At 42.8% G+C, this 27338-nt stretch overlaps 1 protein-coding gene across 4 annotated transcripts in view; it reads left to right on the top strand.

The window, feature by feature from the left end:
• tnksa (tankyrase, TRF1-interacting ankyrin-related ADP-ribose polymerase a) overlaps positions 1–27338 on the top strand; it is a 152893-nt gene that overhangs the window by 38345 nt on the left and 87210 nt on the right. For 3 of the 4 annotated variants that reach the window (XM_050053054.1, XM_050053053.1, XM_050053052.1), the window contains 2 exons: positions 17489–17525; positions 26354–26429. In XM_050053054.1, coding sequence (XP_049909011.1) covers positions 17489–17525; positions 26354–26429 — 113 coding nt within the window. Of the gene's footprint in view, positions 1–17006; positions 17252–17488; positions 17526–26353; positions 26430–27338 lie in introns of those variants that run through there. The other variant, XM_050053055.1, reaches the window with a different exon arrangement.

Here is a 27338-nt window from a genome sequence, read left to right as displayed (position 1 = left end):
TCTGAGCTGATCTGAGGGAATAGAGTTAAAATGAGGATGCCTCCATGCCACTGTAAAGATAGCCTTTGATCCCACATCTTATTCTTTTTGATGCAAATGATGCACACAGTGTTGCTCAGTATGGGTAGAAGGTGCAAGGCAATATCTTTGTGACCTTTTACGAGACTGCTTCTGAGAGATAGGTGAGTAAAGGTCCAGTATTCTCCTCTAGGTCAAAACAGGTCTCCACAGTATATATGGGATGGTACAGTCTTTGTTTTATTTTTCTTATCAGAAGTGTGGTTACGTCCGCACATAAAGCAGCTGAAAACAGAAGAAAAATGCGAGTAAATGATAAATGTGACTCTTAGACTCTCATATTTTCCCATTACCTTTTCCTGATGAATCCTATTTCTTTTACTAAAGCAATGACCTAGTTGTCCCATGAAAAAATCAATTGACTCATCTTATTAATTCTCTAAAGCGTGTTTGGACATTTTCAGCTTTAAAAGCAAATTAATGTCCCAAATTGAATAAACAAAGCATTAGTCTCACTTAAACAACATGAGTAGGCAAAGGTGGCCTCACACTTGGATTTTAAAGACTTGAGAACAGAGTTGAACAGAACTCGACATCAGAGACTCTTTAACACTGGAATTTATTATCAGATTTCCGCAATATTTGCTATATTTGCTAGCCAGTGTCACTCTGGCTTGGTTCGGATATGACAGTTATATCCCCCATGCGGTGTAAGTTTCCAGCTCTGTGTCCAGCTGTAACTTGGATCTTGCTTCGTCTCCAGTCTGTCACGAAGGCATAGTGGGGAGAGCTTGAAGAGGCTGAGTGAGCAAATGCAGAATTAAACAATGTTGAGCAAGTTTTTTTTTTTGTCAAGACCCCCCCCCCTCATCTTGTCATAGTTAGCGTTTCATCCCAAGGAATGAGTTACAGACAGCAATAATAGCCTGTCACCGGCAAAGAAACTGCGGCTGCAGGGATGTGCTGATATGAGAGGGACGGAAGGGAAAAAAATGAATCTCCTGAGAATAAAATGGCTTTCAATCGTCCTGCTTTGCTACAGTGCAGACGTTCCTTTCTTCTGCTCTCTTTGTTTTCACTTAGCTACTTTTTTACTTTATGGGTGGTTCCCTGTCACAAGTAAATCATTAGGAGGATATTTATTTGAGTTTGAACGTCCATTGGGAGGATAATTTATGACTGAAGCTCTCAGTTGCTATCATCGGCTTGCGACTGCCTCCCAAGCAGCAACTGACTGGACTACTAACAGCAGTGTCTCGGACAACACCATGCCTCTGTGCTTATCTGCATTGATAAAGTGCACAGACGGCCATAAATTACACAGAAGATTGTACTCAAAACAAGAATATTTGCACTGAAGAGGACTTGTGAATTCCATGACATCATGACTCTCAATGTCTCCCGCTGGTGAGTTAGCTCAGCAGAGTTCAACTCAATACAATTTAAATGGACAGCTAAATGACACCATAACTTCCCCAGACTCACTGAGACTGAAACAGTGAAGTCTTGGATAACCTTGGTGCAAAACCTAAAGACAAGTGCAAGTCTGTACTCCCACTGAGGGCGACATTTACAGCTTCAGTCAAGCCAACTTCAACCCAGAACATCTGGCGGACGGCCAGACGAGGACATAAACACAGACCACAGTCAGCCCTGACATTAAAACTAGAAAACGGGATTGAACTGTTAATAAATCTCCATGAGACAGAAATAGTGATGGGTGCTGATAAGAATGGACAAGGGAGAGTTATGAAGAGTTGGAGCCAACAGAAAGAGGCAAGGAAGTCGTGATTGGGAATAGGTCTGGGCAGTATGTTGATGTTATATCAATTTCATGATTTAAGACTATATATTGTGTTAGATTTTGGATATTGCAAAATTGTAAGCGTTGTCTTTCTCTGGTTTTAAAGGCTGCTACATATTCTATGACTTGTCTTTACCAGCTTCGTCATTATATCCACATTACTAATGATCATCTGAAGAGACAGTCTAACAAGGCCCTGATCACACCTAAACCTGTTGCTAAAAACGCTTAACCAGAAATACCATTGTTTTCCAATTGATCTTGACCATCATTTCCATATTAATCCTGAATAGAATCGCTGATGTCAATCCAGGACCATCACTGCTATGTTGACGTTGACATATACAAATCATTCAGGATTAGCGTGATGATGATGATGGTCCTGGATAAACCAATACCAAATCTATAGAGGATCAAGATGGAAAAAGGAGGGAACGTGTGTTAATTGCAGCTGACAAATGCTGTTAGTGAACAATATTTTAGCCTATTGGCAAGCTTATTTGTTAGCATAGCCAACTTACTTAGCAAGCTAACTTGCTAACCCTGCAGTAGCATACAAGGTTTTTGTTCGATGTTACTGAGGATTTTGTTCAATTGTAGCAACTTCAATTTGAAAAACGAGCACACAGGAGTTTAGAAAGAAGCACAGCAGCAGCGCAGTGATGATGTCAAAGGGCTGTGGTTGGTTGATTGCAATGTTGGTCCAGAAACGTGATGTGGGATGTTGATCCAAGAGCATGTTCTACTTGGCAAAATCACATTGTGCGTCTGGCATGTGCTCCTCTCTTTGTGTTGTGTGTCATGTCGTACCTCTTGTCAAGGTCACTCTTGGCTCAGGCAGCTAATGAAATCAAGCAAGAGGCGGACTGTACTACTTAACTGTTTTGATGCAGGTAGATATGGCAGTGGTGTTTAGTCTCGTTGAACTGTATATAAGGTCACCCCACTGTTCCGAGACTTACCAACAAAGGCATGCATGGAGTATCCTGAGCAGCCAGATGAATCTTACTATGCCGATAAACAGGCTAGCTAGCTAGTTAGCTGTTGGACTGTGAGAGCGCTACGGAGTATGAAGGAGGGTCGGTTGCACATACAGCCCCACTTTACATGTGACATGACGTGCCCGTTTTTGAAACGGCCGCACTTTTACATGTCTTGGTGTGATCAGCCCCTGACTTCAGTTGTGAGAGATCTTGTCAGAGATATACAGCAGGCTTTGATTGAACTGTTTAATGGTCTTGAAAACTAGAAGCCAAGTTGTTTATTCGGGGACCAGTGCCAACGGTCAACAGAGGGATATCATGTTTGGCAGACTTTAATCGCTAAACACATGGCTCAGCAAAACCTGTGGTCTGAAAGGGACCAACTATTCATAACTTTCTGTTCTGGGGATGTAGGCATCTTTTCAGGACAGATGGCCTCCGCCCAAACAGACCTGGAGTTAAAGCACTGATGGACCATTATTGGCCAGGCCTTACACGATGCACCCTCACACACAGCAGCCTCGGCACCAGGAAGACGAAACACCACAGCCTCTATGTCAACATGTTAACAACCAGCTCATGGATTGGTCTTCTAGTTCTTCCTCTCGTCACTGCCTTCACCCCTTTGGTGATTCATTTACACATAGGAAGAGCTGTTTCTCTTTTTTCCCCATGTATAAAGCACTGAATATGAAATAAGCTATACAAATATAGTTGCCTCGCCGTACCTCGCCTCTTGTACAGTATCCCTGTCGTCTTGTCATAACTGGAACTGGTACTAATCTAATTTTTTCCCTGCCAGACAGGTTTTCATCTCTTGGAATCAATTAGGGCTTTTGTCCACCCTGTGCTGCTGAACAGAAGCTTTGGAAAGTGTTTGTCCCCGCTCCTGCTGTTGCTGCATGACTAGTTAAAAAAAAAATGTTTATAGCGAGGTGTACTTTGACAGAAATGGTGTGTGTGTGTGTGTTTGTGTGTGTGCGTGTGTTTCTATTAAAACTGTGTGTGTGTCAGAGACGTGCCGTCAGCGAGCACTTCCACTCTATTGTAAATAAAGAGAAAAAGAAAATTGTTACTTTGAAGAGAGGTCCGTGGTGGGCAGGCAGCTTTAACATAGCAGAAAATTAGCCGGCGTGCTCTCTCTCACAAGGGCCGGCCGAATGTGATGAGAGATTTAAGGGAGCGAGGGAGATGGGGGAGACAGTCGAAGAATGAGGGGAGGGGATAGGGAGACTGAGTCGGAGAGAGGAAGCTAGGGAAAAGGAAGAAAGTGGATAGATGTCGAAGAAGGGAACAAATATAGGGAGCGAAAGCAAGTGAAGGAGAAAAGATGAAGATGCTTACTGGCTTGGGTGACAGACAGCACAGAGAGATGAATTGATGCGACGTCAAGTGAATGCCAAGAAACTGGAAGAGAGGAGAGCTCTGATCGGTGTGTGTATGTTAACAGCCTAATCATGAAGACAAAGGAGTGCTGTAGCTGCTCTGAAGGCTTCGTCCTGCTAATGCAGCGGGAGCAAAGGCAATCTTGCACCTGTGTGCACCTTAGAGTGCCGGCGTGTGTGTGAATTCCAGTGTCTGCGAGGCCAAGTGTGAAGCTTTCTTCCTCTTATCAGTGACATGCTCATTGATTGCCATGATGACTGCTGTTCGATTGGCCCCCAGTGATGAATGAGCCCGAGCCCTATTTCCAAAATGACCTCGCAAGAGACGCAAAACAAAGTGACTGTTTTTTGTATTTTTTTATTTTGTGTGTGTGTGCCTTTGTGTGTGTGTGTCCCCTCACCTCGTTTGGGCCATTTTCCTGCAGCTGAAATTGCCTAGTTTTCCACATGGCTGCACAGCTCCACAACACAGAGTGACCTAGCGAGGGCAGTCGGCCACTGTGCAAGAGTAGACTGACAGAATTTGGTTAATGAACTCAAAAAAAGTAAAGAAATAACAAGTACGTACCGATCTGTGTGTGTGGGAAACTTCTGTAGATGTGAAAGGATTGGATGGATTAAATACACGCCTAAAGCAGAGGCTGACACGTGTTTGAAGTGTGTGCATATCAAATGAGTGTTGGTCGTCCAAAAAATGTCTCGAGTTTTCTGAATATCTTCTTTAAAATCAAACAGATTGTAGCCTGCTTTGCCTTGCAGGAATTTTTAAATGCTTTATACTTTCACAAGCGATTCTTATTAATCATTGAGGGATACAAAATGACTAAATGAAGCTCTTTATCCTCAGGAAACGACCAGTATTACACATATAGAAGGATTTCACTGCTGAAAAGATGGTCTTTTTTATAAAAGTGGGATGTCCTTGCAGTAAAAAGATGCAAATACTTTTGAAATTCATGCTACATGACCAGACAAAGACGGGGAAAATGGCTGTGGTATTTGCTTTTTGCTCAAGAGGTAGAAAACTTACAACTACCAGAATGCACTGCGCTGCACTGGACTAATATACGCTAATATACACTGCTGGTGGGTGGCACAATGCAAGCTTGACTGTTTTGACACAGGAAACAATATGGTGGGTGGCTGGTAACAAAAGATCTCAAATTATGTTTCTGTGGTAAGAAACAGGCAACGCAGTAACAGAATCTTGGTTTACATTTGATCAGTGCTGCCAATATTTCCCATTTGATCTCAGTTTTTTTTAAATCTCAGCCTCCATTTTTCCAATACAGGAAACAGTTTGGCGCTGGAGGGCAGTTTAAGGCGGGATTTATACTTGTGCGTCAGCTCTATGAAGAGTCTACGCTGTAGCCTACGCACATGGCCTACGCTGTTGTGAACATTTATACTTGTGCAGTGGTGTGTCTGCTTCAGTTACACCTCCAAAACACAAGTCGGCGGCGGGGCTTCTGTGAAGTGCTGTTAAGTTTAGTTGATTCAAATCCCACCCAAAACACACATTAAATATGGCTAAATAGCGACAGTTTCGAACATAAGCGCTCAAATCAGCTTCACTATAACTCGCAGCATTCACAGACAAAGCACTTGTCTTTATGTGGACACATTTTCCCCACAAATACAACATGCTAATGTTATTAGCACAAGCCTATGGCATTTTACATTGTATAAATTAGCCTAGTGGCTAGCAGACTTTTCCTCTACTCATATGAAGCCAGGGACAACAGCAACATTTGACAAAGGTAAAGTTACAAAATTCGGCTCCATTACAACTCATAAGGTTCACTGACAAAACAACTGTCTTATACTAAACGCGTTTCCAAACTAATACAACATGCTAACGTTATTAGCACAAGCCTATGGCATTTGACTTTGTAAATATTAGCCTTGCGATGAGCGGAGATTTACACTGTTCATGTGAAGCCAGGATAAATCACACACAAGACTTATGCTGTGTACCCTCCAAATGCGAATTCGCAAATTCGCGCGTTGAGATTACATACAAAGTTTCGCGCGGGGCGGCACGATGGATGCGTCTAGCACGACGCGATACACGCGTAGGCGCAGTGCAATAGATGCGAAATTCGCGTCCATTGCTTAATCGCTTGAGTTGAAAATATTGAACTTTTGAGGCGAATTCGCGTGACGCTGTGCTGCGAAAGCCAATCAGCGTTGAGATTCTCCCAACGTCACGTCTTGACGCCCTGACGTCCAGTTGTTGACACAACAATAAACTGCTACTCAGTGGAGACAGATAGACAGGCACTCCGCAGCTGAAATGGAGCGCCTGTAGTTGGTGTCCTGCCGGGAGATCCTGGCGCAAACCCTAGCTAGCAGGTCTTCAAACTGCGCAGCAGTCAGCCTGAAGTATCGTTGGAACCGACCGTCGTCCAGGCGGAGCTCCTGTAGGAGACGGTCGAACTCGCCGAGCTCAGTGTGCCTCCGCAGGGTATCATGCACCCAGAACCGACTGCGGCGTTTGGCCCTCAGACGAATCTGGGACCTCCAGAGCAGGTACAGTGCAGCAATCGTGGTGATCTCAGCCATGGTCGATGAGAGAAAGAAATGTCAGAAGTAATGTTGTTGTTATCTAGTGAAAATGGGCGGGCTCGTACTCCTGCGTCTGACGCGATAACGCGAATTTTACATAAATGGCCCAGCGTCCAAACTCGAGCGAGTAGCGCGATGAATTTTCATTTACTCGCGCGAGTAAATTGCGTTCATCGCGTTTGGTGGGAACACAGCATTAAAATGATATTTTTGTGGAGGCTTTATCGTCTTCACAATTTATTGTTTCTTATCTGTGAAATAAAAGTAAAAGCTTTGTTTCCACTGAGAGAAATGGTTTCAGCTCATAGAAATAGACAGGAAGTCTGCATTGCCACGACATGTAGTTATGTTTCTGGGCAGGTGCACATCAGGCTGGTGTAGGGTATGACCTTGATTCAAAGCAGAAGTATAAATCCCGCTCCACACTGTTCATTTTACACATACTGCCTATGAGCTGGTTGAAAATCTGTAGTGTCCCTTTAAGAAATGTGAGTCGTGTTTTCCATAAGATTGCTTATCCATCTCAAAGGGAGAAAAATCATTAAAATATTCAATAACTATAAAGTATAGGAAATACACCCGGTAGAGAGGCTACTGATTTGAAGTGACAACACATCCATTGCAATAATCTGTTTTCATTATCTGTCATGAGTCATTGTGCAGAGCAGGAGGGACCAGCCTGTGTGCTTGGCGGACGACTGAGGATCAGATGTGGAGGAATGAGCTGACTGCCGTCTGTTTTGTTTCTCCTCGGCTGTTGCGTGACTCCTGTTTGTGTGCCTCACTCAGGACAGCTGCAATATGATCTAATCTTATCCATATTAATTTGTCCACAGCTAACTTTGTTGTTTTCGTCGTTGCTGCTCCTGAGAGGAGGAAGAGGAGGAGGAGGAGTGGGAGCTCCGACCTCCTTCCTGTCCTTTGTATCTGTTTAACGAACAGTGAAGGGAATCCATGCTGATGTGTTGTGGCTTTTTCAGGCATGCAAACTAGTTTCCTGATACCATCGTGAATTAGCATTTTTTTTTTTTCTAATCGTTATCCAGGAAAGCCTCTTGCGGCCCTTGGGGAGATGTTGCTCTAGCTGTAAGAGGGAAGGAAAAGTTTAAAATCATAGGATGTAAAATCCCAACAGAGAGGCCCCTGAGCAAGGCACTTCACACACAACTTTTTTGGGCATTCAGTAAGAAGGAAGTTGGAGTCGGAGAAGTACTTTGTCACAGTTTCCAGTTAAAAAATTAACGCAGACCTGTTATGCTTAATGTTGCATTGTTGGATGTTCATATTAAACGTGGCCAAAGATTTAAATAATGACGTAAGTGTACGTAACCGTGCTGAATCGCTGTTTTGCTCTGTTCTCCCTCTATTTTTGTACTTTGGCTACAAGCTAATGGCAGATAATGGTGGATTTCTTAAGATGGTCATCTGCTCCAGGCCACTCAGAAATGTTTTATTTATTATTCGTTACCCATTAATCTTTTCAAAAGTAAAAGTATTTCTTCACTTATTACTCCCTATCACCAGTAACCTGTTAACACTCCTTATTATATTACTTTTCCATTACCCTTCACAGAATTGGAAATTGCGTCCTTTCTCCTCAAAATTCAGACTTGTGAGACTTCTGTGTGAATGTCGGGGTAATCTCTGCTTGGCTCAGCTAAGGCTTGATAGCTCGCAATGTTTTTCTTTTTTACCTGGGAGTCTTTTGTTGCCTGTAAGCATTATCTTCCCAAGGATCTATCTGTAAGGTTGAGAATCAGTCTCATAGATAGGCAACATTTCATCCACCGCATATCCAACTACAAGCTTTATTAGTTCTTTGTCCGGTGAAGCCAGTCGTCAATTGTATTTCCACAAGCTTCACGTTGTTGTGCTGGCTGTCATAGTTGGTGTTTCAGAAGGTACCAACTGAAGAACCACTATCTGGAAAACTATGTACTTGTCATCTTTCCTCCTGGCAAAGTCAAAGTAATTGTTTCCAGCCGCTGAACGTACGATCAATGTTCCCATCTTCCAAGCTAGCTAGATTTCGGATCGTATTCCTGCTGGAACATGTCTGGTTGTGCTATGGGGCTGGATTTTTCTTAATAGAAAGTGCCGCTATACTTTGTAAGGGTGCTTTCAGACCTAGAGTTGTCTTGCTTTGGTCTGAATCAGGGACAAATTTTGTAATAGAGTTGCATAACTGCCTAGAGTTAGTTCGTGTTCTCACAGCAGCATTTACAAGCAGACCATATCAAATGCTTTGCATGAACAAACTGCTCTTGATTGGTCAGAATTTCCATGAGGGAAAAATCCAGGAAGTAAACAAAGCGTTGAAGAAGAGTACACTTGCAAGATAAATGTGACACTTTCTAATGTCACAATGGAGGGACAACTACGCAGGTTGATTTTAGTGCTGCTCATCGTGGACTATATTGCTGTCATTGTTCATTTTAGTCAAACCATACAGTTTGAAAACGAGGCGCGGCTCCAACTAGAAAACAATGTTTTGATGCATTGGATGTGCTGAATGTGCACATTAAGGCAGTACAGGAGGAGGTGCACATTAATAATCCTCCAGGACTGTAACATGCTCATGTTTAACCCAAACAATGTGTCATGTGACTGCAGTTGGTTCAGATCCAGGTCGGAACACGTTCTCACCACAAACGAACCGCACCAGAGTTCGTTTGTAACCGGACTGAGACCACCTCTTCAAGAAGGTCTTGTAACAGTTGCTTTGGTGCGCACCTGAGTGTTATTGCTGTGTTCACACCTGCCTAAACCTCATTTAGGGGGCAAATGAGCTTGAGTTTGATTGAACCGAACCAAACAGGGCAGGTGTGAAAGCACCCTTACAGTCATTCCTGCAGCTACAATGACAGTGCAGAGACGCTAAAGTACAAAACACCTGGAAACTCCGACCAATCAGAGCAGACTGGGCTTTTTCAGTAGAGGGATTTAAGAGACAGGTGCTAAAACAGTGTCTCAGACAAAGGGTAAATACAGGTGTTTCAGCAGACAGCAGACAGTATGAGGGAAGTAAAGTGGCTTTATTTTCATATCAAATGACCCTGAAAACGAGCATTGTATGTCCATGGTAAAAAAGAATATTTTGGGCAAAGCAAGATCCAGAATCATCCTGGCTCGAGTGACAACCTCCCCAGAATGCATGGCAAAATAAACCTAATTATGGTTGTGAGAATATCATACGTGTACAAAACATTCTCAGTCATTTTTTTCACTCTTTTATTTTGGTTATTTTTGTTGAACTGAAATACTTCCAGCACAGTAATCACTGTCCAGCATCTCCAGCTTTCATTATCACCTTCTATGAAATAGCACAGACACATTTTGGTGGACGTACGAAGAGTTCCCAGTGTAGCAAAGAAACATTTATTCAGAAGAACGATAAAAACCCAATTGAACGCACCTCTGGCTCACTTCTGTCTGCACCACACAGCTATTTGTAATTGCCCCAGAGTCGCTGCGATGAAAAACGCAGTGTAAATAAAGCGATTTGGCTGTGCCCACTGAAGGTCACAGACAGATGCACGCTGATATTGTATCATGAGTTTAGTGAAATATGCGCTGACAAAAACATCCAGCTCCTTACGTTTACAAAACTCAGCAAAGTGGACGAGGGTGGAGTGGGTGGCCGAAAAACTCGCAGTTAATCCAGAGTGGCTCTCTTTGGTGCACTGTGTGAAGCAATTAATCACACAGTGTAAGTGGTGAGAGTGTGTGAAGTGAGCGGAGCCAGCCAGCGAAAGGGCCCAAACACCCTCTTTTTTTTATAATTTCCACACACCTCCCTGTTTATTTATTTATTTATTTCCCGGCTTTGATTGGTCTCAGTGCGCACAGATCCACTTCCAACCTCAGCAGTTGCGACCTTGCTGAGGTTATAAGTGGATCGCTCAACTCCTGACTCAGAGCCAGTTGTTGTGTAACAGCGGATAAACTGCTTGTACAATAAATGATATTTGATTTAAACACACACCAACATGCACACACACAAGCGGACAGCTGGGCACTGAGGCGACTCATGGTCCAGTCAGCATCAGTCAGCATCATCTGTGCTTGTACAGCCACTTAGTACACACACACACATTCACACGCACAGGGTACGCCGGGTCCTTGCTGCATGGTCAAGATATATATAGGATTAGGCCTGTTTGACATTGACTTGTACCCACCTGTGAACGACCCTGGACTCACACTCATACGTGCACATACACTTGCAGTTACACACACACACACACACACACACACACCCATGTGCATGCAAAGGATTTCATGCTTTCAAGCATACAACAATTGGAATTCAAACAGTGATCGCTGGTGTCTACTGCACTCTGCCAAGGGAGTGACACACACACACACACACACACACACACACACACACACATAATATCATCATTCAAGAGGCAGCTAGCCTGTCCCGAGCTTTAACCTGTCCTTGTCTCTTCTGTTTGGAGTCAGCAGGATTGTCGACACCACTCTCGTGCACACACACACCTACACACACACACACACACACACACACTGTCAGACTCAGATGTGTTCATACATACTTAAATATATACATCCTCCTCTGTATACAACACAGCTGCATGAAGACGTTGGGGTGAGGTCCGCTCCTCCCGTCCTTTGTGCTGCTCCTCCATCCCTGTGTGTCGTCACCACCAACATTAGGCCACTTTTACAAACTAGTCACAGCCAGGTGGGGGCTGTAGAGACACATATTTTATTCCAGTGTTGTCATATGGACTGATGATGGCTTTTGTCACCATGCTTATTGTTGTTCATCTCTTGGATTGCATGTTGCAGAATTTGTGTCTTTGGCGCCTCCTGCTGATAGTGAAGCAGAGTTTTCTTTTAAAGTCATACTTAAGCCAGATTTAAATGTACTTTTAGTGTCACAGTTTCTAAAATTGACAAACGTTAACATTAAAAGTACAAACAATTTTGGTACATAAAAGGAAAGTTATGATTTCTTGTTTTTATTTTACAATAGCCTCTCTGGTGTATTTAAACCTGTCCATATTTAGTCATGTATTCTTTTTATTTATGTATCAACATGTTCAGGGAAGATTTCGCATGCCATTTTAGAAGTTACCTGGCTAACTGAGTCCTCCTGCTTGGTGCAATAACCCCACCTGGACCTGGTTTCTGAAGGCAGGTGTCTGACTGATCAACCAAACCAAAGCTGACATTCCTGCACTTTCACATGTAAAGTGGGGTATTGTGGTTTTTATTATTGAATTAAATTAAATTAAATTAGCTTTAATGTAATTTTATTTTATTTTATTTATTTATTTTTTTGCAAACAAGTGGGCACTTTGTGATAAACTCAACCGCATGCATGTGATTTTTTCTCTATTATATTTTGTTCTAATTTTATATCACATATACATTGTCAACTTGATCATGCTCTCTCTCTCTTTTTTTCCTTCTTTTTTTACTAAGTAGTTTGAACTACTTTCTCTAAAAGCCTTAGTTAACCACACCAGATTTTTCCCAGGGGTACCTTCGCTGTCGTTCACCTTCTTCTAGTGTGAAGTAATTGGTAGCCTGCAGAGCTCTGCTTTTAAAGTTCCCATCACTGATTTCAGAGAGGACTGTCGAGCCTCTCTTTCAGTTGGTAATTCCTCTGTCTCTGTACCCCTGATTTATTAAAAAAAAAAAAAAAAAAAAAAAAAGTTGGGACGCTGTTTAGCACTTGAATAAAAACATAATGCAATGATTTGCAAAATCTGTTTCAACATACAGGGGAGGTAATAAGAATTTTGTTTTCACTGATAAAGAAATCATAACATTTCAACAATCCATAAAAATGATGTGCAACAAAGTGGGATGAAACAGGAAAAACATATCAAACACCCTAACCCAAATTTATCAAATACTTGGAGAAGCCTTTGTTTGCAATGCCAGTTTCAAGAGACTTTCTGTATGAAGAAACTGATGTCTCACAGCGTTCAGATGGGATTTTGGACCATTCTTGAAATCTTTACTTAAACTTAAACAGTTACTGTCCTCAGTCTATAAACCCTTATAGAGTGCTGCTAAAAACAAAGGTGATGTCCCACAGTGGTAAACCTTCCCCTGTCCCAACTTTTTGGAGCATGTTGCAGGCATCAAACACAGAAAAAATAATACATTTTCTGAGGCTGACCATTAAATATCTTGTCTTTGTTCTCTATTCAATTGAATACAGGCTTGTATGCTAAATGTATGATAATTATGTTTTCATGCGGTGTGGGAGATGTAGTCCAGCAGAGTGGCAGCAGTTTACCCGCCACTCTAAGCTAACCTTGTCCTTGCTTTGTGTGTGTGTGTGTTTATGTGTGAGAGAGCGCCAGAGCCTAATTAAAACTGCTGAGTCACAATCACTCTCAAAGCATGAATAATATTGGAAGCAAACAGTGGCGGAGCGAAAAGTATATTCTGGTATTGCCTGCATTCATTTGCACGGTGCGCAGCAGACAGCAGACTCAGCTGAACGAGATGATGTAGTTTTCGATCAGGTGCAAGTTACACTCTGATTGAATTGGGAGACTGAGTCACTCCCCGTCTGTCGTTCGTCATAAATCAAGAAGTAAATCTTCCCCGTTAGATTCTTAAACTTCAAGTGGAAGGACGCAGAGAAATACCCGTGTCAAAGGGTGAAAACTGTGGGAGTGAAATCACTTTAAATGTTTTTCTGTTGTTGTTTAGAAAGCCACGAGAGAGGTTCATGCCCTTGATGACTTCACCCACTCTAGATATAAGAGATATCAAAAAGCATAAAAGCTCCTTTTAAACCAATAAAGTTCAAAGTGTCATGACATGTTAAAAGTTTGAAGTTTAAGAATAGGATTTGGAGTGGGTTTGAGCCTTCCTCCAAACTCTCATTTCCTCTATAAGGACGAACAATCTCACAATCTTTCGTGATGCGTTTAATGGCGATGATAATAATGATTATGATAATATAATCAAGGTGGTTGTAAGGGCCATGACCGTCAGGTGTGTAGTGGGAAGTGATTCTGTCTCAGCACATAAATCGGTTTTAAACCACAGCATCTAATTTAGCGTCTTGATCTGTGCCTGTGCGTTCCTCTCGTCTCCCTTTGTATTCATATTTTTCCGTCTCTCTCCCCCTCTCCGTCTCCCCCCTTTCTCCCTTCTCTGACTGTTCCGCCTTAGCCTCCCTAACACCAATTATACTGTGTCAAATCCATGCATGTCAGTTTCCAGATCCCTAATCATCCCTCCTCTCTTTCATCTGCAAATCCTTTGTTCGTCCCTCCTCCCCCTTTTCCCTTCCCTGTAACCTTTTCTTCTGCGCTCCTCACCCTACCCCACCCCTCCGTCTGCGCCGTGTACACACAGCCCGTCCTCCTCATCCTCTTCCCATTTATCTGTATCACATTTGCCTCTCCATCTGCCTTTGAATCTCTCTTTTTTTATTTCCTATTTCAATTTTATACCTCTCTCTCTCTTTCTCTCCGGCCCCTTTCAGAGATGAACTGTGTTGGGGTAAATGTGCTGGCAATTTTACATATTGGTTTTCATGTATGAATAAGCCCTTGAGGCACTTTTCAGTAAGAGTTGCAGAGGCAATCTCGCTCGGTCGGACCTTGTTTTGCCGTTTTCTGTAAAAAAACATTGTGTACCTTGATGACATCTATAGGTGGAAATCACCACAGTCTCGCCATGTTGAGAGATGCAGTTATGCTAAAGGAGAGTAAGTTGGTTCTGTAAGAGCGAGAATGCAGGACCGACCTTATAGCTTCAGTAAGGGGGGAAGTTATGACCTCACTCATGACTTATGGGAGTGCATTTTCACTGTCTTCAGTTTTACGACAAACTGACTTTTTTGACTTGCAAACTTATCTTTTAGATTGACAAAGATCACATGTGTAACTCATTGCACAATTCAGACGGGATGGCCCTCAGGAACTGGAGGGACTTCGCCTCTATTTCGCCTTCTATTATTCCTCTACTCTTCTTCCCTTCAATTGTTAAATCTGATCCGCTGATCAAATGGCATCCAATCTTTCCATATTTTGTCATGTACATCACTTTTTATTGAAGAATAGCACTACCAACAAAGTTTAGCTGTATAGCTGCTATAATGGTTTCACATTAGAAGTCTCAGAGTCAGTCACTGCGCCCCAAGAAAAATACCATCGGCATGTAACTTCTGATTAAACCAGAACTTAAATTTACATTTCTGTTTGTGTGGGGATAACCTTGGTGACATCATCAGAGTGATCAGTTGTCTTTGGTTGCCATCAGTGACAACCACTTTTTAACATCCAAAAAATAAGGACAGCAAACAGCGAAACATGCACCCCAAAATAAATCATTTTTAATATTTGTTGCATTAGTGAAATTTAAATGTCACTGTTACAGTCAATACCAGAACAAGACAATGCTGCATGTGCATTTGTGTGTTTACTAGCATGCACACCGACGCCTGTGTTAGAGACAGTAGTGAAGTAAGTAAAGTCGTAGGGTTAAGTTGTGATTGTGATGTGAAAAGTTCGGCTAAAGGCTAGTTCACATTTCACGATTTTCACCCCGCAAAATATATCGCGGAGACTATCGTAATCTTTTTAGTGTTCATACCTGGCGACGTGTGTTTCTGTCAATGGGAGTCTCGCCAAGTATGTTACGACCTGTGTATGCACACCACAAGATTTCTCCACGAGCCCTCGCCAGACAGAGCCCCAGATAACGCGGTGACGTCACCAAACTACGTCACCAAACTACGTTTTTTAACTTGGAGATGACACATCGTAAAGGCAGTGTTGAATCAGATCTGCCTCCAGGGCATGGGTCCAAACACACCGTGCTCCGCATGATCCTGTGGACGCCGCCATTGTTGTTGCCAGTTGTCATTGTCAGTGTTGCCAGATCTTGGGAGAGAAACAAGCAACCAGGGCTATGGAAACAAGCTCAAAAGAAGCGACGGATATATATAGAGAAAGGTGACGTTTAGAGAGCAAGCCCAAATAAGCAACTCCACTTTAGAAACAAGCCCAGAGTTGCGGCTATTAAGCGGACCCGGCAAGTGGCAACCCTGCGGCTTGTCCTCTTCACATTTCTTCCGTCCTCCTGTGTGCTGACACGGGACGTATCCCGCCTCTCATTGGCTGATGCTCTTTGTCAGTCGTGTCACACTTCTCCAGTTTTCTAGCATGCCAGATATCCAGGCCCAGTCGCAGACGAGGGCGCGACTTTCTCGTAGGCTTGTTCACACATGAGGACTCGTCGTGGCAGACTTACTGCCGACTCACCTCCGACCCAAGGTGGCTCTCAAGATCCTCTGCAACGTCAAAATCGTGGTGAAAATCGTGTAATGTGAACTAGGCTTAACCCACCGACATCACAAATGGATCTGCAAATTGATTCAGCCGACAAAGAGCCAGGTGAAACTGAACAAAAAAAACAAAAAGGAACCCACACTGTTACGGTTTTGCTTTTGTTAAACATGGCCCCAAATTAATCAGTCAACAAAACAATGAGTTCATCATTTTATGTGGAGGCATGCAAAAAAAATTAAGTTTTCTTAATGAATTCAAGGTAAAACGATGTGACTAACTGATATAAAGAAGGTCACTTTGTGGGTGAAGTGTTCCTTTAATTAATCAAAATATTAAGTGACTAAAAAAGCAACCATATTTGTAGTTTTGGCAACAGAAAGCTGCCTGTTTGCCAGCCTGGCAACCACTTTTGAAAGTTAGTGTTGAGCTCTGAAACGTCAGGTCTACATGTTAAACACATTTAAGACATTACTAGTCACAGCAGACTGTTCAGAGTTGTTATATAACTCATTTCACAATACATATTGTTTTAAAATCAATAATTATTTTTAATTTAAAGTCCGTATGATTGTCAAGTGTTCCACCCTTAACAAAGACCTACTGTATGTTTGAATGTCACAAAGCCATTACATAAAGAGACAGATGAATCCAGTGATGTTGCACATTCTCATGTCTGAGCGGAGCGGCTGTCTCCCCTTCCCTTGTCTGTTTCCCAGGCAGAAAAGACACATATGGGAAGGTGTGTGTGTGTGTGTGTGTGTGTGTGTGTGTATGTGTGTGTGTGTGTTGTGACTGTAGTAGCAGGGGGGCAGGGCTAAGAGAGTGAGAGAGAGAGCTGGAGAGAAGGCGAGGGAGGCAGGGGGAGGGGTTTGTTTATTTCTGTTGTGTTTTTTTGATGGTTAACTGCGCCTCCCGAGCCCACAGGAAAAAAAAGGAAGAAGCAGGGAGACAGAGAGAGAGAGAGAGAGAGAGAGAGAGAGAGAGAGAGACAGTGATGATGGAGAACAAGGGAAGATGGTTAGCAGCATGAGCGGCGGCCGGGAGACGGGAGACACACGCGGCAAAGGAGGGAGGGATGGATGGACACACGGACGGATAGAGGCAGAGCGCGTGTCTGTCCGCCGCTCGTCGCCCAAACAATGAACGTGCTGTGGTCGCTGCCGGCAACGCATCGCCACGGCAACCGGAGCCAGAGGGGTGCGCACTGACTGAGCGAGAATGGCAGAGAAAGAGAGAAGGAGGATGAGGAGGAGGAGGGGGGGGAGGAAGGAGGAGAGATAGAAAGAGAAAGGGTGCCCCCCCCCCCCTCAATGGATAGATCCTTCCTCTGTGTGTGTCTTTACATGTGTGTGTGTTTGATCATGTGCGTCTGTGTGTGGTCGGTGTGTGTTGGCGGCCAGTTGTCTGACACTATGATCTTCTGTAACCATCTAGGTGAATACAAGAAGGATGAGCTGCTGGAGGCGGCGAGGTGAGTACCAGACTCTGCGTGCTCTTTGTTTTCATTTGGTTTGTCTCTTGCCTGATGACGCTTTTTACCGCCTTGTGACATCCTTTCATGTTTCGCCTTCCTCCGCCGCTTTTCCTCCTCTTCCTTGTTCACCTGCCCGGCTCTTTGGCTTCCTCTCATCTCTTGTTTTCACGCTTACTTTCTTCTGTCCTCCTCCTTTCCCTCTCCACGTCTTGTTTCCCCTCATCACTTGTCTCCTTGCCCCCTCCACTCTCCTCCTGGCTCATTATTTCCTCTTATTTCCTCTTCTTCCATTTTCATCCCTTTATTCTTGTTTCCGTGTTTGCCCTCCTTCCATCTTCTCTCTTCTTTCTCTCCTCTCTGATCCACTTATGTTTTCTGTTTCTGGTCCTTGTTTGTTGTCCTCCTCTTTCCTTTCTTGTTCCCGTGCTTCTTCTCTTTTTCTTCATTTCCTGTCATTTCCTTTCATCTTTTTCCCTTGTTTCCTCCTCCTTGTTTTTTCTCTTTTTTCTCATTTCCTGCCCTTTTTTGCCTGTTTCTGCTTTCTTTCATTTCCTTTCTCCTCTCCTCTCCTCTCCTCTCCTCTCCTCTCCTCTCCTCTCCTCTCCTCTTTTTTCTCTCCTTTGTTTGAATCCCATAATTTCCGGCCACGTTCAGTTTTCCTTCCAACTTGCATTCACTCATTTTGCCGCTCCCTCCTTGTGTATCAAACTGTTCATCACTTGTTCTTTCTTTCCCTCCATCACAACCCCACACACTCACACACACACACACACACACACACACACACACTTCGTTCCTACACTGGACAGGGTTCTCAGACTCAGAGAGCGCAGTGCATGTGGTCCAGGGACGCTTGTGCATTTTGGAGGCATGTTATGGTTGCAGGCAGTGCATGTGGGCAATGTGTTTGTGTGTGTGTTTGAATGTGTGTGTGTTTTAGGCTCTCGTATGTGGAAATGGCATAGCTTTCGTTTGGGATTGTGTGTGGGTGGCTGAGCGCTCAATGCCTCAACAGCCTCCCTCCTTCTCTTTCTCCCTCTACCCCGCTTTCTCGCTCTCTCTCTCTCGTAGGCACACACGCACACACACACACACACACACACACACACACACACACACGGAAGCAGCTGGCTTAGCATAGCAGTACCCCAGTGTATTACGGGGTCAGCGGGCTGTTTAAGTGTGAACTGTGAACTCAGTGTGCCTCCATCCCAGCTGAGCCACTGACTGGCTCATCACCAGTGACATTAATCAGAGGAATTTCTTCTTCTTTTTCTTAAAAAAACAAACAAAAAAACTTTTTTTAGTGTGGTGTTTGGTCACATAACTCCCACACATAGTTCTTCTGCTTTATTTTTTCCCTCTTATTTGTGGCTCACATTGCATCCCTGCACAGTGGTATAGAAGAACAAGTATATCTAGTAAAATGATTCTGTGCAGTCAGAGAGTAAAGCAGTGGCTCGATGCATTGACTGAAAAAACCATAATTATTAATGTTCATGATTTCTGTAAACCAAACCTGTCCTTTTAAGGCTTCCAGTTACCTGACAGCAACCAAGTCAAGTCTCTGCTGGTCCGTGTTTTCTCTTAGGAGCTGTTAGCTGTCAATATTAGAAAATTGCATCAGCTGTTTCAACTGCTTAAAGCTCAGTGATCAATTAAATATATGTTCTTAAATGTAGTAGAAATGAGGTATAAGGTAGCATAAAAAGGAAATACTAAAACTGGAAAGTGCAAGTGCTACTTATGTATTACTTAAAAACAGTAGGTTGGTCTTTGGGTTTATACCAGGAGCAGCATCGTCATGTTACACCCTAGTTATCTGATCAATAACTATAGTATAAAAACAATGAACCTCATTCACCAATATCTCCCTCAGTTTTTTCCAAGAGGCAGCTTCCAGGGCTGAAAAATGAAGCCAACTTTACAGCAGAATGTGTACAGCCTGGTCCAAAAAAATGGTTTGGTCTCTATAGCTAATTTCCCAGTTTGTGACTACAGTACGGGGGGTGAATTTTTTTTTATAACTCACCTATTGTATGTTATTAAGGCTTAAAATACGGCACGATTAAGGGCAGGCTGCTTTAAGTGACAGGCTGTCGGTAAATAATGCCTTCAGGCTCTCACCCCTCGCTCCTCCACAGCTTCACCCTCTCGTACAAATATAGTCGCCTCTGGCTCCAAACCAGTGGATGATGTCATGGTGGCGTCCATTGCATCCATTACTTTATACAGTCTATGTATATATTGTTCTTGAGAAAGGACCTTAGAAAAGTCTGTATCAGATTCATGGCATGCTTTTAAACTGCAGAAGTGTCCACACCTGTCCTCTTATAATGATGAAGATGATTATGATGATAATTGATTCTAATCAGCATCGGTGAACAACAGGCCAGTCCCCATAAAAGGGCATGAGACTGCAGGGCTTGTCAAAGAATGAGCACTCTTCTATTGGGCTGCCCAAATTGTTGGTTAAAAACCCAAAAGTCCCCCATTTGGAGGACTTTGCGGCTTTGCAAACACAGAGTGAAACAATACACTGATCACGAAGAATATAGTGATGTTGCACATCAAATTAAACAGCAGAACCTGGGCTACAAGGTTGTATAAACCCTTTTTACTTGCCCCAAACACAGCTCAAATAACAACTAATAAACAACAACAAATCAAACACCATACAGCACCGATGTGCTGACCCACTCGGTATATTTCAGGCTCTACCTTGACGCCACGTTATGCAAAACACACCGTTCATCTCAAATGAAAGCAGAGACTCTGCTGTTTCCACACATATCCGCCAAAGCTTCAGAGGGATAGAGCCAAAGAACAACAACAACAGAAATCATTTCGCCCAGCCGTAGTTGTAATATTTCTCTTACCGTTGTTGTTTTGCCGTGAAGCAGTAATTCTGCCGGTAAACATTCCTGGTAGACGGACATGTTGTGTTGTGTGCAAATGAACGGGCTTTAGGTTCCGGCCCCACAACGGTGTTCTGCTGACTCTGATTGGCTTACAGTGCTGTCAATCTCGTTTTGGTGGGAATAGCCTCATTCTATTGGCTCTAATGAATCAAACGAGGTGTCAGTCACTAAAATCGACCAATTCGTTGCGGAGATAGAGCCTCCAAAGCACAAAAAATAAAATCTGCTTCACATTTAGATGGTGTGTGTGGTCAGTTTGGAGTGGGAAATATATGTCAAAAACGAAACGGACAGTTGTATGTGTACAAGACTAAGTAAAACGCGGCGACTCGAAATATTATAAATGATAAAAACAATATTGTAATTTTAATCCTGTAATTTCATACACATGTATAATTGAAGGAAAAACAATAAGTATTTATTTTGCCCAAAATATGCTCATGAGTGTGCATAGATTCTGTTCTTATCTAAGAACAGATCCAATAAGAAAACATCTGTGAATGTTAGAATATTTGCGAAAACTGCCTAAGTGGGTTTTAATGAAGAAATTTCTTGTAGTGTCTGCTATCAATCAAAAAAGTCGCTAAAAGGCTGAGTAGGCTCTCAATTATGACTCGCTCAAGGAAATCCATGCCGAAGTCCAAAGATGCGTTTTATAATGATTAATTAAACAAACAGCTGAGATAACTAAAGCAAAATGCGATGAAACAAAATATTACATGACGTAATTACAGTCAACAGAAAATATCGCAGCCAAAAACTCACCCTCTTTGTCTAAAGGCCGCCACACCAGTGAATGAACAGGTAAAATAATGTGAAACCACATCCACACCTTTGTCAATTACAACTATGGGAAGTGAAAGTGACCAAAAGAACGTGTGCAGCCTGAACATATAATTTAATAAATATTCGGGCTCCAACATTTCTTGTTAAGAACAGTTGGTGAGTGAGGCCCAATGATTAGGCGCAGCTCCCGCCGTCTTGCAGGATGACCAAGTGACCAAGCCAACCTCATCAGGCAGTTGGCCGACATGGGAGGTTCATAACTTGATTAAGCTCCCCTGGGCCTTCCTGGCTATAAAAGCTGCCTCAGGTGTTAACTCGCTCCCTCCCTTCCTACTCCTAGACGTCCACCCTGCATCACTGCCTTTTGGTTTTGCTCCTGCAACTCCTCCACAGCACACCTGACAGACATCCAGGCTCTCATTAGTGACTTTGCTGATCTACACACACTTTACTAACTTAATCTTAGTCTTTAAATTACGTTTGGATTGGCTAAATCTTTTGCATGGACTCCCTACTTGTCACATTCACTGAGCGTCAATGTAACGCACCCAGAAGGTTGGTTGTTGTAATCTTTGTTAACTTCATACCATTAACATGCAGCTCGAGTGATTTGGAGGGTGTTGAGATAAGATGCTAGAAGCAGTGAACATCCAGTCACACTGACAGAGATTCTCAGAAACCCATTTTCATTTCCCTCCATGTGTAAAAAAAAAAAGATGAATATTCAGGCATGGTTGCGAGCGCTGTCCCTCGTGGGCCACTGTAGATAATTTGCGTGAGATCAGAGATTCATAGAACATTCACAACAAGACGATGCCTCTGACTGCACCTTTGAAATGCCTAACACAGAATCAAGATATGATAGACGACTGGATTTTTGTGAACATGGTGATATTACAAGGAGACTCATCCTGGAGTTTTAGATTCGGGGAAATAAGCTTCTTTGCCATCTTTCGAGCATCGAATGAAAGACTAGTACCACTGTCATATCTGTCTGTTAAAAAAAGGTGGGGGCCTACGGATGGTTAACTAAGCTCAGCACAGTGGTACTCAACCTTTTTTTAATGGATATGGGGATCCATTAATCAGGTCCCTTACCCTCCCCCATCAATTAAAATGTAGACTAATAGCTGTCCTTGAATATTGATGTTGATTATTATTCTGTTATATCATTGAAAAGCCATGTCATTGAATGCCAAATAAGATTGGATTTAAATGGACGGTTGTAATATTATTATCATTAGTTTCTCAGAGAGCACAAACGCCCCGTGAATAGAAATTATATTTAGTGAGTGTTGGAAATTTGACATTCAAACTTTAATTAAAATCTCGTTATTGATCTCAAACAGCAGCCAGAAAGCAGAAAGCAGTACAGTAATTTGGCACCAGTGCTGAACAAGAAGCATCTTATACGAACATTTTGAGCATTAAACACTTCATGTCCTGCATTCTGGTGAATTTAATGCAGCAATTTATAGCGGAAAAATCCATATTCATGTGAAGGAAAACGCAAAATTCAGGTGGCAGGTGACAATTCAAAATATAACAATGTATGGAATATAGTAGAACATAATGCAGTAGGGCTGTCGGACATTCGGTATTGCTTTCAAATATTTATTCTCTTGCAGATCAGCTCTTCTCAATGTTATCTCTGCTGAGTCATCTCGCCTGTAGGCATGATTTGCTCTTCAGTCCTCATTTGTGTCGTTTGTTTGGGGAAGTGTGTATGTGGCACCCATTCATGTCACATTTTAATGACTTTAGAAATGCCTGGACTTTGGCTCAAATGTGTCTCAGCACGATTTCTGCTCATGTTTATAACTGCTTGCACATTCTAAACATATTCCAGGTAAATCGAGAATGAAATAGTACTTTGAGAAAGAAAAGTCCTGCCCTATAGTCTGCTGTGCACGATGTTATTGCTCTGCACTCTAGTACCCCCTTGAGATCGTTTGACAGACAGGCAGCCCGGTTTGAGTCTTCTTTGGATGAGAAAGTTTATGTAGTTCAGGTTTAAGTTTCGGGAAGCACCTGTGCACTGCTGCTCATCGGAGGTAGAAAACCGGAACAAAGACTAAGGAGAGCAGACTGTAGGCTACGGACCACCGACCTATAGCCGAGGCTTCCTGCTATGCAATGCTTGCCTGTCCCCGGGCCAAATAATCCCCCTCCCTCTGTTTATAAAGCACTGTTGCTCGCAGTTTTCCAACACGCCCCATTCGAAGTAGGATAGCTTTGCACTGTGAAGCGCATTAAAAGAATTGATGGAGGAGCAAACTTGAAGCACTGCAGCGCGCTGTTCCATAGTAAACAATGAAAAGGTGTGCACAAGAGATTCAGATAAAAAGTCTTTGGCAGGAAATGCCTCATTGTATAAATGTCTCAGATGATGGTGGTAAAAGCAAGTCAGAATATAGCCGTAATGCCATGGTTTCAAGCCAACATGGACCGTTAGAAATTGAAAGATGTGAAAGATCGAGATCTTTGACAGTTTACAACACCTACAATATCGATAAAGCACAGATTTTATAATGATCAGACAAAGGCTCATTCATTTAGAACCAAATCTGTGCCAGGCTCTGTGCTTCTGCAGTAATGCCTTGACCCACTGTTGGTCATTGGCAAAAACATTTTGGGGGCATATTTCAACATATTAACTAAAGTATCCACCAACTTTGATGATGGAAAAACTGTCACTGATCTATGGCCAGGGAAATGAACATGTTTGAAAATGGTGGCTTCAAAATAATTTTACACACGATTCATTTATTGTTTAACATATTCCTCAAGTCTTGTTATAGTCATACGCGGTGCCCATTTTTGCATTTGTAATGCCTCCTAGTGGTTGATTTAAACTAATCTTTCCGGATATGTTTAAGGTACTGATGTGGACGTAACCTACAAGTTTTATGATAATTGAGTTAGGTCTAATTATGTGCTGAGCCACGCCCCTTTTGAAGTTCATTCATCAATACCCTCAAAACCCAATGAGTTATCAGTAGGCTTTTGATAACTTTTGACATGCTTGGTCCAATAATGACGAATGGCACCTAGTTTAGGACAAGATGTCAAAAATGTGTTTTAATAAAAATTAAAATACTTTTACAGCGCCCCCAATTGACCAATTTGAAAAATAATTTTACACACATGTAATGATTAGACAAACAATTTCTAAATTTATAGTTTGATTTGTATTACACCATGCCCATTTTTGCATTTGTAGTGATCCATAGTGATCAGTTTGAACTCACCTTTCAGGATACGTTTAAGGTACTGATGCAGACATAACCTACAAGTTTTGAGTAAGGTCTTATGATGTGCTGAGCCAGGCTCCTTTTAAAGTTCATTCATCAATATCCTCAAAACCCAATGAGATATCAGTAGGCCTTTGATAACTTTGGACATGCTTGGTCCACTAATGACTAATCAGACATAGGGTTTAGGATAAGATGTCAAAAATGTTCATTCAGTCATTCATTATCCGTAACCGTGTATAAAACCACGTATCCTGGTAGGGGTCGCTGGGGGGCTGGAGCCTATCCCAGCTGATATTGGGTGAGATGTGGGGTACACCCTGGACAGGTCGCCAGACTATCACAGGGCTGACACATAGAGACAACCATTCACTCTCACAATTTAGAGTCACCAATTAACCTGCATGTCTTTGGACTGTGGGAGGAAGCTGGAGTACCCTGAGAAAACCCACACTAACAGTGGAAGATTACGCTAACTCCACACAGATGGGCTTAAAAATGTGTTTTTCATGAAAATCTGAATGCTGTGGCGCCCCCTGTTGAGCGATTTCAAAACAATTTTACACACAAGCAGTATGAAAACAATAGGGTTTGAACCCCTAATAATAAAATTGTGAAAATGTGCATGTAGGATGAAACTGGACACAGAGGCCCCCCAAGAACACTTAAAATTTTGCTTACAGCGCCCCCCGACATTCTCTAAATGCGTCCTGGGAGCCGGTACCACCCTTGTTGAAAAACACTAGCTTAGCAAAAAAAATTGGAACCAGCTATCCTGGCTCTGTCTGTTAGCAATCTGCTGCTGGATGGGGTTTCCTATTTACTCAACAGACATGGTATCGAAATAGTTCTCATCAAGGAAGTAAATTAACAAATTCCCCAAAATATATCTTACTTGGCTTCCATCTTTTGACTCGATTCCTATCATTGTTAATCAGCTAGATGCAGTGTTGTGCCCTCCATATAACTATTTAACAGGCACACAAACACACACATACAACGCCGTGTCCTTCGTCCCTGTTAAATCCTCAAGATGTTGTTTGCATCGAAATGAAGGCTCCCTTGTGCTCGGGTACCAGCAGTAGGAGGTGGCTTGTTGAGCAGAATAAAAAAAGAGTGAGAAAACTAGAGGGAAGATGCTGAGCAGTGTAAGTAAAGGTGGAGAAGCAAGAAACCGGGGGTGGAGGGTAAAGGTGGACAGCTTAGATGAGACGAGACCGCGAGGGTAAAAGGGTGAGGAGAGCAGCAGATAATGGTCGTTGGAGAAAGAACAGGAAGAGCGACAGGAGAGATGGGGAGGGTGTGAATGTCTTTTTTGGTCAGAGAGTGAAAGATATAGAAACAAAGCAAAGGAAGGAGAGGCCCAACCAAAAAACAAAAGTAGAAGGGTAGAGGGAGAGGAGGGGAACGTAGGAGAATAGAAGAATAATCCCTTTCTCTCCGTGTGACAGCTTCTTCCTTAACGGCTGTCACCGGGATGATGGTTGGATCGGCCGCTGCCTTGGCAACACTTTCCTGGTGGTCACCCAATACCAGGGCAGTGAGCCTAGGAACCAGGATACACACAACAACAACATAAACAACAACCACTGCAGCTAGGATAGATGGTCTTCTCTTACACATTTTTTTAGCTTGTTGCGGTCAGGTTTACAAGGAAACACACACATACACACACCCTTCGATCCATCCTCCACACATTCCTTTATGTCAGTCCGTCTCTGCAGATGAAATTCTCCTTTTTTTTCTTATCTCACTCTACGCCTCATTTTCTCCCCCACACTCCTGCTGAGGAACAGTACTAATCCTCTATGGTGTTGGATGTTTTCTGTCTAATGGGTGCATTTGTGTGTGTGTGCGTTTGCAGGAGCGGAAACGAGGAGAAGCTAATGGCCTTGCTCACTCCGCTCAACGTCAACTGCCACGCAAGCGACGGCCGCAAGGTAAGAGCAAGGCGTGCGCGCGCAAAAATCACACGCACTGTAACAAGCTCATCACCGGCACCTCGGGAAAGCCATCAGGGTGACAAAACCAACTGGTGCTTAAAGGTTTTTTTTTTTTTTTTTTTACTCCGGCCGGGAAAGTGAAACAAATGGTGTTATTGGCAGCTGCGGAGCTTTGCTGTATCAAATAATCCGAGCGCTCTCCAGCAGGCATTAGCAGCCTTTCTTGGTTTTCTGTCATTAAAATGAATAGATGGAAAAACACAAACCCTGTGAATAAATTAGCACTTATGCTGAATAATAGCAGCGCATAGCAACACGCCGAAAACTGTCAGACTCAGGGACAGCTCTTTTACTGTCCTTGGTGCCCCCCTCAGAAAATGACAACAGGCGGCAGATAGTAAAATTCAATTGTTTGTTGTTCTGCTTTTTCAGTCGCTTTAGGAATATACAAAGGTGCAGATGTTCTGATTGAGTCAGTTTGTATTTGCGTGTTTGCAGGTTAGTTTCGGAGAGTGAGACAAGCTGTAGCTGCTTCATAGTAAAAGCATTTCAGCACAGAGAAGTGAAGAGTCTGGCTTTTATTTTGTAAAAAGTACAGGAATGTATTTTCCCTGTGCTGAGTCCTTCACTTTGCCTAGCAGGATAGCCGAGGTTAGAAATCGGGTGAAGTTCACACTCAGACATGTTTTCCATATTTTCTTTCTTTTTTTGTCAGCGTCAGTGAATTTGTTTTCGCCAAGAGCCTTTTGGAGTTTATGTGAACCTGAACCTCTAACACTAGTCTCAAACATACATAATGAAGACAAGCAGCTGCTCACCCAGTCTCAGCTTGAGCCAAACTCCTCCGAGAGTAGCACTGGCCTGTGAGGCCTGTGAGGCCTTGTAGGCGTAGTGTCCACAGACTGA

This window comes from Epinephelus moara, chromosome 9, assembly GCF_006386435.1.
Source record: "Epinephelus moara isolate mb chromosome 9, YSFRI_EMoa_1.0, whole genome shotgun sequence".
Classification (NCBI taxonomy): Eukaryota; Metazoa; Chordata; class Actinopteri; order Perciformes; family Serranidae; genus Epinephelus; species Epinephelus moara.
This window is presented reverse-complemented; position numbering and strand designations above follow the sequence as displayed.